Genomic DNA, 13,281 nt, shown 5'->3' on the forward strand with positions numbered 1-13,281 from the left:
CAATTTTAATCTTGTAAATTTACTTTTTTTTTCTGTAATGTGGCCTTTATCCTCCAGTGCATCCTTTTAACTGTGAAGATTAGCACAAAAGAGACCAGACTTGTGTAAGAGTTAGCCCTTGCCTGATAAAGCCTTGTTCTGAATTGTGCTATTTTTGGATTAGACCAAAGCTTTCTCCATCATCTTGGCCTCCAAACTTTATAATATGGTTATAAATATTGTAGTTGTCAATCAATGTGCCTCTGTTACAAGCTAACAAGCTATAAAACAGCATAAAGAAAGCTGCAAAGTTCACACCACTACCAGCAGATTGATGCATCTGCCTGAGAGCCTGTGATAGGAGCTCAGACGTGTTTCAATATTCATATCTTCTGTAAACGTTCTGTTTATAAGAGCACGGCTCTTTTATTTGTCATTCTCAGTCCGTTATTTAATCTGCCTCCGGCAATTTTTAAAGTGCTTTAGATTGTGAAGGATGAGATTTTTTGTACAATAATAATAAATGCACTGTTATTATTTCCCCATTCCCCATTATTTTAAAATCAAGTGATTTTTCTTGTTATGAACAACAACACTCTTTCTTGAAGTTTAATTACTTGATAAATGTATCACTTTATCTTGTTCTTGCTTAGTTTAGTGCATTATATACCATGTGTCTATCTCAGTGGTGGATAGATTGTGCCTCATGAAGTTTTAGGGCTGTTTTCCTGTTAAAAATATTCAAGGCATTGGAGCTTCAAACAGAGACCTACAGGGACATCTGGTGGCATTTAGCACTTAGAGCGGTACTCTTAGTGGTGCTTGAAGCACCATAGTTTTCATCTTATATTTAAAAAATTAAAGTCCTATAGTTGTTTAGGTGTTTTTATGATATAAAAATATCTCTGACAACTCGTGCTCTGATGTACTTCATGATTTTTTTTTTTCATTTTAGTGCAAGATTGTAGCAAAAAAATAGAAAAAACTGTATTGTCACAAATTTCCCGTATTTATTACTTGTATTTGAAAAAATAAAAGCTTGCTTAAATGTTAAAAAGTTGAATGAGTATTACGTTCTGTCTTAGTTTATATATAAGACATATAAGATGAGTCATCTTTGACAGAAGCTTCAAAGCTTTAAAATTGAGCGGGGTGGTGGTGAAGCTTCAACATTGGTACGATCTGCTCATCCACAGTAAATCTGTGTAGTGTACTTGATATTTGTCAAAAACATGCTACACTTTTTCCAGGTTTCTATCTTTAAGGGGGTTATTAACAATAAGAATATTAATATTGGTGCATCTTGGTTTCAAGCTTTGCAAACAAAATAGTTTTGCTCTGTTCAAATGTGACATCTAATTTCTTTTTCTGTATTTCTATGTTCTAAAAAGTATGTTTATTTATGTCCACTCAATACTTTTTGCATTAACTCCTACATCGAAGCAGTTTGACATGGAGGTGATCAGCCTGTGGCTCTGCTCAGGTGTTATGGAAGCCATGGTTGCTTTGATAGTGGCCTTCAGCTTCTGGCCAATCAAGCACTTAAATATCATGGTCACTTATCCAGCTTTTGGTACTTTTGGCAGTGTTGGCAGGAGCTAAGTCTTAATGGAAACCAAAATCAGCATCTCCTTAATGCTTGTGAGCAGAGGGAAGCATTGAAAGCTCTGAAATTTCCTGGTAACAGCTGTGTTTAGTCTGTACTTCAGAAAACACAGTTAACCAACAGCAGCAGATGACATGGCACCCCGAACCATCAGTGATTGTGGAAACTTTACCCTGGTCTTCAAGATACTTGGATTCTAAACCTCTGCACTCTTCCTACTGACTCCTGGTCCTTGTTTCCAAATGTATCAAACGACTTTCATTTAGAAAAAGGAGCACCTTGGACCACTGAGTGATCGCCCAGTTACTTTTCTCCTCAGCCCAGGTAAAATGCTTCTGTTGTTGCCTCTGGTTCAAGAGGGGCTTGATACACAGAATCCAACAGTTTTATCCAAATTCCTTGATAGTCCATAATTGATGCTCTGACTCTGCCTCAGCCCACTCCTGAAGCCCCTAAAATTCTTAAATAGGTTTTTCTGTCAATCCCCTTCAGGCTGTGGCTATCCCTGCTGCTTGTTCACCTTTGTCTCTGTACTTTTTCCTCCCAATCAACTGTCTAGTTATATGCTTTGCAATAGTACTACCGGACAACAAGACCATTCATACGCTCAGAAAACCTTTGCAGCTGCTTCAAGTTAATCAGCTAGTTAGAGTGTATCACCATTGGTTTACTTTTTTAATCAAATCACTGAAATAATCAACTTTTCCTCAATATTTTATTGAGATGCATCTGTAGTCTACTGTGTGAAAAATCTTAGCTATAGGGACACACTCTTCTGGTTAGAAACCATCTTCAAAGCTCAGGAAAAACAAACCAACAAGCAAACAGATTGATTTAAGTTAAGCTCTCTTGGATGAGAGCTTCAGGACCAAACAACACCAGCAGGTGGCAGAAACAAACAACCTTTGGAAATTATAAACTCAAAGACTTGTATCCTGTGTGTTTCTGACTGGTGCAGTTGAAGATAAATCACAGACACTACAAGAACATCAAACAGCTATCCATCTTAGCAGGACAGGTTTTTACATTCTCAGAATTAGATGAAAAGCAACAACATTAAATCTAAACTTAACCTCTTCAAGCTTATTAATCATTAGTGGAAGTTGATAATTAACAGGGTTGATGTTCAGTTTGACCAAATTAGTCAGTTGTTCAAATTTCTAAAATAATAATAATAATAAAAACTTTATTTGGAAACCATTAATTGAATTTGATGCCAACACTGTGTTTTCAAATAAGTTGGTGGAACATCTCCCAGCATGCACAAGTACGGATGGTACCACTCTGAAAGGCTGTGTGTGTTTAAACAAGTTTATAATGATGTTCCTCAGAGTAAAACTGAGAAAGTTTGTGAGTTTTATCCATTTTAGTGCAGAATGTCAGTCAAAGTCTCAGAGATTTGAGAGAAATTAGTGTAAAAAAAAAAAAAAGAGACAATGATGAAAAACAAAACTCCTCAGACATTAGACATAGATCTGACTCTGTAGTGGAAATCACTGCATGGGCTCAAAACCACTGCCAAAACACATTAGTGAAAAAAGGTAGCAGCTGCATCCATAAACATATGTCAAAACTGTACCATGCATATGTAGAAACCATACATAAACAAAATGTAGAAACACAAGTGAGAAAAAAGCATCCTTGTGGTCTGGTGAATGAGGACATTATGGATGACACCCCCTGCTGAAGAATAGAGGAGAAACCTGGACTGTTTTCACCACAGAGATCGAAAGCCAGAAGCCGGTAGCATGTGTAGCTTGCACATCTAGGAGGGGATCATTAATGCTGGATAACATTTCAGTCAGAACCACTCTCTAAAGAATTTATTTAGTGGAACGGCTCTTCTCTGAGAAGTCCCTGTCTTTCCAAGTCTACATATGAAATACCAAAGCCTGAGGCGGGGGGAGCACACTTCTTTTATGCACATACAGGAAAGCCAAGGCAGGGAGAGCAGCAGCAGAGATCCATGAATACATCCCACACAGTTTAAAAGGAGGAGTCAGGGCAGGGCTGGGTCGCAGAGCAGTTTGCAAATGAAGCTGGAGGAGAAGGCAGGCCAAGGAATTTTTAGCCATCTGCCTATTGGATGCACAGAGGGAAACAAGCTGAGCTGTCAGCTGATGGGGATGTACTGTGGACAGGGCTTCATAACCTGCCTGAACACTATGCTCAATAAACCAGTTTTCAGAGAAAAAATATGCTGCCAGACCTCGCATATTTCAACAGCCCTTTGACAAACTATGTTTCGCACATATTACAACATTTTGTGAGTCCAGTGGTAAACTGGCCAGCCCATAGTCTCTGCTTGTCATCTGCTTTAAAAATTTAGTGTATCAATAAAACACCAACTATAAACAGATGATGTCTCTTTTTTTCCACTTTAAATAAACTCAAACCCATTGCCAAAACAAACACATAACCAACTGTGACGTTCCCATTAAATATGGTGTCAACTTCCCTGATCTAATATCCAAAACACATAGATACAGATATGAAGATTGTAAAGCTGCAGTGTCACGTTTATTGGGTTATATATGTGGATTTATTTATTTTTTTATCACTTCTTATTGCTTTTCCTTGAAAAAAAAACACTTTTATTTATTTATTTTTTTAAGGAATTTTTCCAGTGTGTGTCTTTTAACTACCTGTTATACACTCTGTGTCACAGCTTACCAACTCTGCTGAATGGGTGTTGCTACATTACCGCCTCAAAGGCTCTAATTAGGTTACTGTAACACTGAGTGTGCAGGTTATTCATTACATTTGTCTTATCACTGTTCTATTTTAAACAAACAGGGAGCTTTCAACTATTGAATTATCCTCTTGGCCTGATTTCTTTAAAGCTACAATAAAAACAGGTGGAGCTGATTGGATATTTAAGGACAGCCCACAAAAAAAAGAGGGAGCCAGAGGACAAGAGAGGAGACCTGGACATCACTTAGACTGAGCAAACCTAGACAGCACTCCTCTGGACTCACACACTGGGGTTGGATGAGCTGGAGAAACTTGGACTACACAGAAACAACTGCAAAAGTTGATGTTAGGATCAGAACAGTTGCATCCTTGACTAAGCTTTTTTTCTAGCTTGGGATGGCTAAAACCAGCAAATCTGGGGAGGAGGAAAGACCTCAGTGGGACAACAAGGTTCAGTACCTGTTGACATGTATTGGCTTTGCTGTGGGACTTGGAAATATCTGGCGTTTTCCCTACCTGTGCCAAATCTATGGAGGAGGTGAGATGCTGTTTTGTGATGCTGCTATTTGAGTTGCATCTTTTGACCCACATCCCATGACACTATAGTTTATAAAGGTCTCTGTTTGACTTTTTTATCACAGCAGTTTATTTTCAGTGTTTGCTGTTTTTTCAGGTTATTTGAGTAAGACAAGAGAGAGTGCTATCTTAGCTGGCTTGTCTGAGTTTAGTCATTAACAAATGAACCAGGCCACTGTCTGTATCTTTGCTGGAAATGGTGAATCTTATCTCTTGTTCCTGCATTCACTTCCTCATAGTTTTCAATGAGATATCCTAGAGTACTAAAACCACAGGCTCCTAACTTTAAGGTCAAGTCAAGTCAACAGTCTGTGCTTTAAATCTGCAAAGTGTGTATCAATTTCACATATTGACTCTGTGATTCTTGATTCCCACAGGCTCTTACACTCAGCACGGGGCCTTGGTTTGACCTCAGCTAAGTTACTCTGAGCGCCACCTGTGTGTTTTTAAAGAGGGCTTTTAATCGTTAAAGCAGAGAGATTGAGCAAGAAAAGATAAAGCTTAATAAATGTGCTGTTTAAGATACAGTATAAGGAGCTTTAACAAAAGAAACAGGTAAAGATAACTTCCACTCTCTCTGTTTTGAATACCTGAAAGAAGGAGCCACCTTTGTTTTACACTATCCACAGAAATCCCCTCAATGAGAAAAACATTTAATTTTTCTTCATAAAGCAGGAAAATGTCTTTTTTTATGTCTTTAATCAGGGAGGGTTGGATAGTGCATAGAGCAGGAAACAGGGCAAAAGTGTGATGTGACATGTGGGAGAGGCTCTGCCGCCTGAACTCAAACCCGGGCTGCCCACCTGAAGGCCTGCCTCATTGGGCACGCAACCTAGACCATTAGGCAAAACCAATGTCCAAGACTTCTACCTGAAAATCCTGCTTTTGCATGTTCAGGTTGATCACCAAAGAGATGAGACAAACAGCTTTGTCCACAGTGGGGACACCAAAAACAACACTTAAGACCTCACAGAGTGTGTTGATACACATGAAACAGGAAAAGTATAAATCGCTCATGAAATTGGAATGAATATATTTTCACTTTTCTTATAAGAGCATCACTGTGAAAATGAATTCACAATTAATCTTTGCAATTCCCAATCATTTTATGAGCAGAGGTAGAAAATAGTCTATCCCAACTTTATGGGCTACAGTGTAAATAATGTCGGGGCGCTGGTTTAGCTCAGGTAGTAGAACAGGCGCCCCATGTACAGAATCTACAGTCCTCATCACTGTGTTGTAGGACCATGCATTAACTCTGTCTCACATGCTATGCTGTTATAAAAGCTCTGAAAACAATCTTAAAAAAGTGGTGGGGTGGAAGATTATAGATTGCGGTAGAAGGAGATGTTGACTTGCAACATTTCCATTTTTTTTTGGTGAGTTAGTCCACCTATAAAGCATTGGCCTTGAAATGAAGCCTTTAGCTTTTTTATATTAGAGCATTAAATGAGTTTGTTTAACTGTTTACTTCATGTCTTCAGGTGCATTCCTCATCCCGTATCTAATAGCGCTGGTGTTTGAGGGCCTCCCCCTGCTCTACCTGGAGCTGGCAATTGGACAGAGGCTTCGCCAGGGCAGCATTGGTGTCTGGAACTCTATTTCTCCATGGCTTGGAGGAGTTGGTGTGTGTCAGGAAATCATTACTTTATCTGTTTTAGACTTAATGAAACTCACAAGATGTATTTCCTCTGTGCAGGAGTTGCCTCGATGGTGGTGTCGTTTCTGGTGTCTGTTTTCTACAACACCATCCTGGCGTGGGTGCTCTGGTACTTTTTTCACTCCTTCCAAAACCCCCTGCCATGGAGTCAGTGTCCGCTCAATGACAACCACACAGGTAACAAAAGAGCCGGTCATTAGGCCACTACCATCACATTTAAAGTCCTCTTATATAAAGGCTAATAGTATCTGCTAGAGCATCAGCTAAGTGAAGTTTCAATAAATCAATGCTGTCTCACAGATATGACTACAGAAAAAAAAGAAAAATCAATTCAACATTCAAGTTACATGGCCTTCACCAAAGGAGTGTTTTATGACCGCTCTACACAGAGTTTCGTGGCTGGGTTTTAACAGGGGAATAAAATGATAGTTTTATGGCACTGTAAGGTACATCATGAAAAAAAAACAGGTACACTGTCTTTTAAGGTGTGTCGAAAAATTTTCCACCTTGTCAGGCTGTAAGGAGCAAACGCACCTTTATGGGTCATTTTAACCCTTTCACACAAAAAGGATAGATCTTCATTGATTGTTGGTTTTGTGTCATCAACTTCTGACATAGCTCTGGGTTTCTGTTCTTGTGTTCTTGAGAAGACCTGAGTTAGTTTGAGTTTAAGCAGTTCATCAAGTGTCCACTTGAGGCTTGTTAGAGCCTGATACGCAACAACAACCCATGATGTCATAATAAAAAGAAAATTTTAAAAAGTAGTAGAACCTGAAATGTAATAACTGGTCAATAACAGAAGTGCTGAGCTCAAAATGTAATAAACAAATACAATAACACCCGAAATGTAACAACTTGTTACATTTCGGACAAATCTTAATACATTTTGGGTCTTGTTACATGCCAGGCTCCAACAAGGCTGGCTGCACCACAGGCCACATACACATCCATTCAAAAGGGCTTCTCTCCACGACAACATAAACATGTTTACAGCCTGGTTCAAAAGTGGTTTTGATCATATAATAGCTGGCACACAAAAAGGGAGAATTGTTTCATTACAATTTTTTTTTAAAGTTATTATACCTTCACGTCTGTTTAAGGGCACAGGCTGGTACACTGTAGCTGTTAGCAAAGAGGCTCAAGGCCTGCCTCAACTTTGCTTCTTCACCTCGTCCTAACTCGACAGAAGTTTAGTTGAGTCAGCTCAAGACAGAGGATAGATCAGGAAACAGGGCAGGTAATGGCTGGATACCCAAAGGCTGGAAGTGAACCAGGGTCTTCCTCTCTGAGGACTGCAGCCACTGTACATGAGGCATATATTCTTACCACTCGGTCAAAGCTCCACTGAAACACTTGGTTCCTGGGTATATATTTTATAAGCTGACTCGGCCTAAATTTTGGGTGTGCTCCGAGTGCACAATGTTTAGAAAACGGCGAAGCTTGTTTACAGTAACATTACAGGCTAAAACAACAGGCTAACTGCAGCTAAAGTTAGCATCCTGAAGCTAACACAGAGACGGGAGGACACTGAGGAAAAGCTCTTACATCTGCTCCGCAGCACACAGCATTTAAAATACTCACATTTCCAGGGTCCGGGGTTTGTTGGTGGATGGTTGTTAATGCGCCTGGATTCAGGACCAGTCTATTCTCTAGCCCTCTGTTGTACTGTCAAAAGATGGAAAAGCAGTCGGCCGTGAAGTGACTAGCACACACATGCACAGTTTTACTGAGTGTAGCTGGCACATTTCCCTCATAAATGAACTCCAGCCAAAGTTTTAGTCTTGTCTTCTTCCAAGATGGGAAGCTTGTGCATGCAACTCTGTGGCTGTTTACAGCCAAAAACAGCCACACTCCTCTCCCTGCTGCTGGAGAGATTTCTCTCCAGCAGCAGGGAGAGGAGTGGGCGGGGAGGGGGTTCAGGGGTATCTGCTCCGGTGGACCAATCAGGTCAGAGTTACTCCTGATTAGTCAAAAAAGGGAATCGCTGACGTCGGCAAATCCCCAAAATCCAAACAGCTCGTTTTAGGTCAGGATTTTACATTCACAAGCACTACTAAGTACAGGTTTTGTCATTAAATATCACATTTTGTGGGCTGGGAGGAAAGCCAAAGACCCTCAAATTTCACTAAAAGACTTAATAAAGTGATTTTTGCATAATATGGGACCTTTGAAAGATTTTTTTTGTCTTATAAAAACAATTAAATTAAATTAAATCCTGCTTCAAATGGTTGCATGATAATAAAAAAAAAAAACTCTTGTGGACTCATCTGTAACTAAACCAACATTACAAATAAAAACTTGTCTATACTTCAGTTTAATGGGGATTTTAAATTGTGACTTTATTTTTCTTTTGTGTTAATACAGCCTATAATGAGGAGTGCGTTAGGAGCAGTTCAGTGAGCTATTTCTGGTACCGTGAGACTCTGAATATCACACCTGATATTGATACCAGTGGCTCCCTGCAGTGGTGGATGGTCGTCTGTCTGGCCAGTGCCTGGACCATAGTCTTCATCTGCTTCATCAAAGGGATTCAGTCCATGGGAAAGGTCTGTTTGACAGTGAAAAACATATTTATCCTTCAGACTGTTGAGGATGTTGAAAATAAAGACAGTGAAAATTACATCAGTATGCTTTGCTTTTATAAATGTATGTGTTTGCATGCTTCAGGCTGTGTATGTGACAGCCACATTCCCGTACCTGGTGCTCACCATTTTCCTGGTCCGTGGGCTCACTCTGCCCGGAGCTACTGATGGACTCCTCTACCTCTTCACTCCTAAAGTGAGTTCATTTTATTTTGGCTTGACACATAATGGAAGACTGTATCTCGACATCAGCTATTGTTTTTTGCACTTCTTGTAGTGGGACATCCTCAAAAACCCACGCGTGTGGCTGGATGCTGCGACCCAGATCTTCTTTTCTCTCTCTGTGGCCTTTGGGGGTCTCATATCTTTCTCCAGCTACAATGATGAGAGGTAGGGTTGAAAACTAAAACTTTACCTCCTCTGAAGATTCAATGTAACCTGTATGATGAGTTTTAAAGCTGTTTTTCTCTGATGTGTCTGATAGAAACAACTGTGAGAAGGATGCTCTTATAGTAGGAATAATTAACAGCGCTACATCTCTGTACGCCTCCATTTCCATCTTCTCCATCCTGGGATTTAAAGCATTGACTGCCTACAACTCCTGCCTACAGGAGTAAGTTCACACAAACATTCTGTGAGTTTTTTAACATTTCTGATTTATTGCTGATTGAATGATGCAGTATTTTTCTTGTTTCCCCTCTACAGTAACATCCTGACTCTGACCAACCACTTTGAGTTTTCAGACCAGAACATAACACTTGAGAACTATGATTACTGGTTGCAATATCTAAATACGACATATACAGATGAGGTCGCAACATTGTCCCTGATTGAATGTGACCTGCCAACATTCCTTGATGAGGTAATGTCAATATAAAATTGACCAAAAGCTTGTTTATTATTTCTTTGACTCCTTACATATTGACGAAACCCCTCCTCTCTAACATCCTGGATGTTCTGTGCTCTCCCTCCTCTTTCTGTCCAGTGGTACATTGTGTTCAGGTCAAACGTGTACAGTTTGTGCTACCCTACTCATTACTTTCTTGGCTCTCTTTCATCTTCTTCCCCCAGGCCGCATCAGGTACCGGTCTGGCTTTTATTGCGTTCACCGAAGCAGTGATAGAAATGCCAGGCTCACAGGTATGGGCTGTGTTATTCTTCGTCATGCTCTTTAGTTTGGGTCTCTCCTCCATGTTTGGGAACATAGAGGGAGTACTCACACCCATCCACGACCTTAAAATACTGCCAAAGTGGATCCCGAATGAAGTCCTTACAGGTACCTTCACATTGGATCATTAAAAGTTCAATCCACTTTGTTTTTCTTTGTGAATTGTCTCACTGAAAAACTTCCTGTCTCTTCCTCAGCTGTCATCTGCATCATATCCTTCTTGGTGTCTCTCATCTTCTCGCTGGGCTCAGGGAACTACTGGGTGGAGGTCTTCAATAACTATGTGGGCTCTGTGCCTCTGCTCATCATTGCCTTCTTTGAGTTGATTGCAGTAGCCTATATCCACGGGATGGAAAAGTAAGAGCTGCAGTATTAAAGAAAGATGATGAAATAGTTCTGGCTTGTTTTAACATTTTCTCTGGTTCCCTTGCCCACTGACAGTTTCAAAGAAGATATTTATTTCATGACCGGGTCCAAGCCCAGCATCTTCTGGAGGGCATGCTGGAAGGTGATCAGTCCTCTGATGCTCCTTGTTGTGTTGGTTGCCTACGTGATAGTCCAGGCACAGTCTTACCCAATGTATCCTGCATGGAACGCAGAAAAGGTAATAAAATGAGACACAGCTAATATGAATCCATTATAGTGTATTTGAAAAAGTAAGAGAAAAACGAACAAAAGGTAGAATTTAAAGCTGCTATCATCTAAATTTACATAGGCGCTCCAGAAATGGTTAGAGAAGGCAAAATCTGACAAACTCAAAAAATAACCCAATTATGTTGTCTTAAACCAACAGATAAATTTACAGTTGTTTGAGACATCTGAACTCCCTCTCATTAGACTTATTTTTACCCATTGCTGTAGCAACTAAAAAATACCTCATAATCTGACATAAACTGTGAATTACCAAAAAAGTTGGCAACCAACCAGCCACCATAGAGAAGCAGTGAATTGAGGTATCAGAGTTTTGGACCTATTGCCTGATAAACAGGATACAGTGCATCCAGAAAGTATTCACAGCTTCTCTTTTTCTACATTTCAAAATGGAATTTTTCTAGGAGTTTTTCCTCATAACTCCACACACAACACCCCATAATGACAACATGAAAAAGGTGGGTTTTTTTAATTTTGCAATTTTATTAAAAATAAAAAAAACTGAGACATTGCATGTACATAAGTATTCCCAGTTTTTGCTCCATACTTTGTTGATGCACCTTTGGCAGCAGTCATAGCCTTAAGTCTTAGGCTTGGCACACCTATCTTTGGATAGTTTGGCTGATTCCTATTTACTATACCTTTCAAGCTCCCTCAGGTTGGATAAGGAGCATTGATACGCAGCCTTTTTCAGGTCTCTCTAGAGATGTCCCATCAGATTCAAGTCTGGGCCACTTAAGGATATTCAGAGTTGTCTTGGCTGTGGTCTTAGGGTTGTTGTCCTACTGAAAGATGAACTGTTGCCGCAGTCAGAGGTCAAAAGCACTCTGGAGCAGTTTTCATCCTGACCAGTCTCAAAGTTCCTGCTGCTGAAAAACATCCCCACAGCATGATGCTGCCACCACCATGCTTCACTGTTGGGATGGTATTGTTCAGGAGATGAGTAGTTTCCTCCAAGCATGACCTGGCATTCACGCCAAAGAGTTCAATCTTTGTCTCATCAGACAAGAGAAATTTTCTTTCTTATGGTCTGACAGTCCTCCAGGGAGCTTTTCCACTAACTCCAGGTGAGCTGCCATGTTCCTTTTACTAAGGAGTGGCTTTCATTCCGCCACTCTACAGAGTGGCTATGGGGTTGTTGGTCACCTCTCTGACTAGGGCCCTTCTCCCCAGAACACCCCTCCCAGACTGTACCTGGAGACAATCCTGTCCTGGAGGTGTACTTACAATTTTTTTGACTCCCTGCTTGGTTTGTGCTCTGACATGCTCTGTCACCTGTGGGACCTTAAATACCACAGGTGGACCCACATTAAGGTGTAGGAGTATGGAGTAAGGACACACCTGAACTAAATTTGAGGCTTTGATGCAAAAGCGGTGAATACTTATGTTTAAGATTTTCATTTTTAATACATCTGGAAACATGAAAAAAAATCACGTTTTCATCAAGGGGTGTTGTGTGTAGACTTTTGAGGAAAAAATGAATTTATTACATTTTGGAATGTGGTTGTAAAATAAAATGTAGAGAAAGTAAAGCACTGTGAAGTGTAATTATGCATTGTATAGATGATGATGTTTTGCTTAATGTCTTAGAATGATTAATTTTATTCACTGCAAACCTAAAGGTACAGTGGGTAGAAATGAGAATATAAAGTAGTACTTAGCAAAGCATAAGCATCAAATAAGAAAAATCTCATCCAGTAATTCAATCTAGTTTGGAAGGAGTTAGCCAATAAAGCAGAGAACAGGCTAACCTGGTAAGTAGAATATGCCCACTAACATATCACCAATTAATTTCTTTTCACTGTTATTGAATCCATTCAAACAACAAAGTAAGTCCTGCTTCTTATTTTACTGGTGAAAAGTTTAGCTGAGCATAAAGACTTGCTGGCTCTTGCAATAAATATTTGGTGAACACATACTAGTGATATTTTCATCCACTTTGTAAATAGTTTAACAAATATTTTTTATTATCATAATCTCCATAAATATTTTCTTCTTTGTATCTATTTCTAGGAACCCTTCCCTGGCACTGATATGAAGCCTTACCCAACATGGGTTTATGCCATCATCATCCTTCTCTGTGTCGTGCCTGTGCTCTCCATCCCTCTGGTGGCGCTCTTCAGAGCGATCAAGCGAGGAATGAAGAAGACTCCCCCACCAGCTGACCCAAACCCCTATGACAACGATGCTTTTGAGATCGAAACACAGGAAGCTAAGCACCGGGAGCGTAGGCAATCCTGAGTGTGTCTGACAAAGAAAGGACATCCTAATGCCAACACAGAGTCTGTGGGACTTCCATTAACTTACAGAAGAGCTGACGGATAATCTCTGTTATGAAACTGTAGTAGACACGTACCAATTCAAT

The 13,281-nt window shown here is 40.0% G+C and overlaps 1 protein-coding gene across 1 annotated transcript; it reads left to right on the forward strand.

Moving 5' to 3' along the window:
• The first annotated feature begins 4,557 nt into the window (after positions 1-4,557).
• slc6a18 (solute carrier family 6 member 18) lies at positions 4,558-13,272 on the forward strand. Its single transcript, XM_074686490.1, has 12 exons — positions 4,558-4,817; positions 6,340-6,480; positions 6,555-6,692; positions 8,880-9,061; positions 9,183-9,293; positions 9,375-9,487; positions 9,582-9,710; positions 9,803-9,959; positions 10,169-10,373; positions 10,463-10,622; positions 10,707-10,869; positions 12,930-13,272. The coding sequence occupies exons 1-12, from the start codon at positions 4,676-4,678 to the stop codon at positions 13,155-13,157; spliced, it is 1,869 nt and encodes a 622-aa protein (XP_074542591.1). The 5' UTR covers positions 4,558-4,675; the 3' UTR covers positions 13,158-13,272.
• Positions 13,273-13,281: the final 9 nt, after the last annotated feature.

The sequence above is a fragment of the Halichoeres trimaculatus genome, unplaced genomic scaffold (genome assembly GCF_033239565.1).
Source record: "Halichoeres trimaculatus isolate MK-OKI-2021-1 unplaced genomic scaffold, fHalTri1.1 fHalTri1_scaffold_14, whole genome shotgun sequence".
Taxonomy (NCBI): domain Eukaryota; kingdom Metazoa; phylum Chordata; class Actinopteri; order Labriformes; family Labridae; genus Halichoeres; species Halichoeres trimaculatus.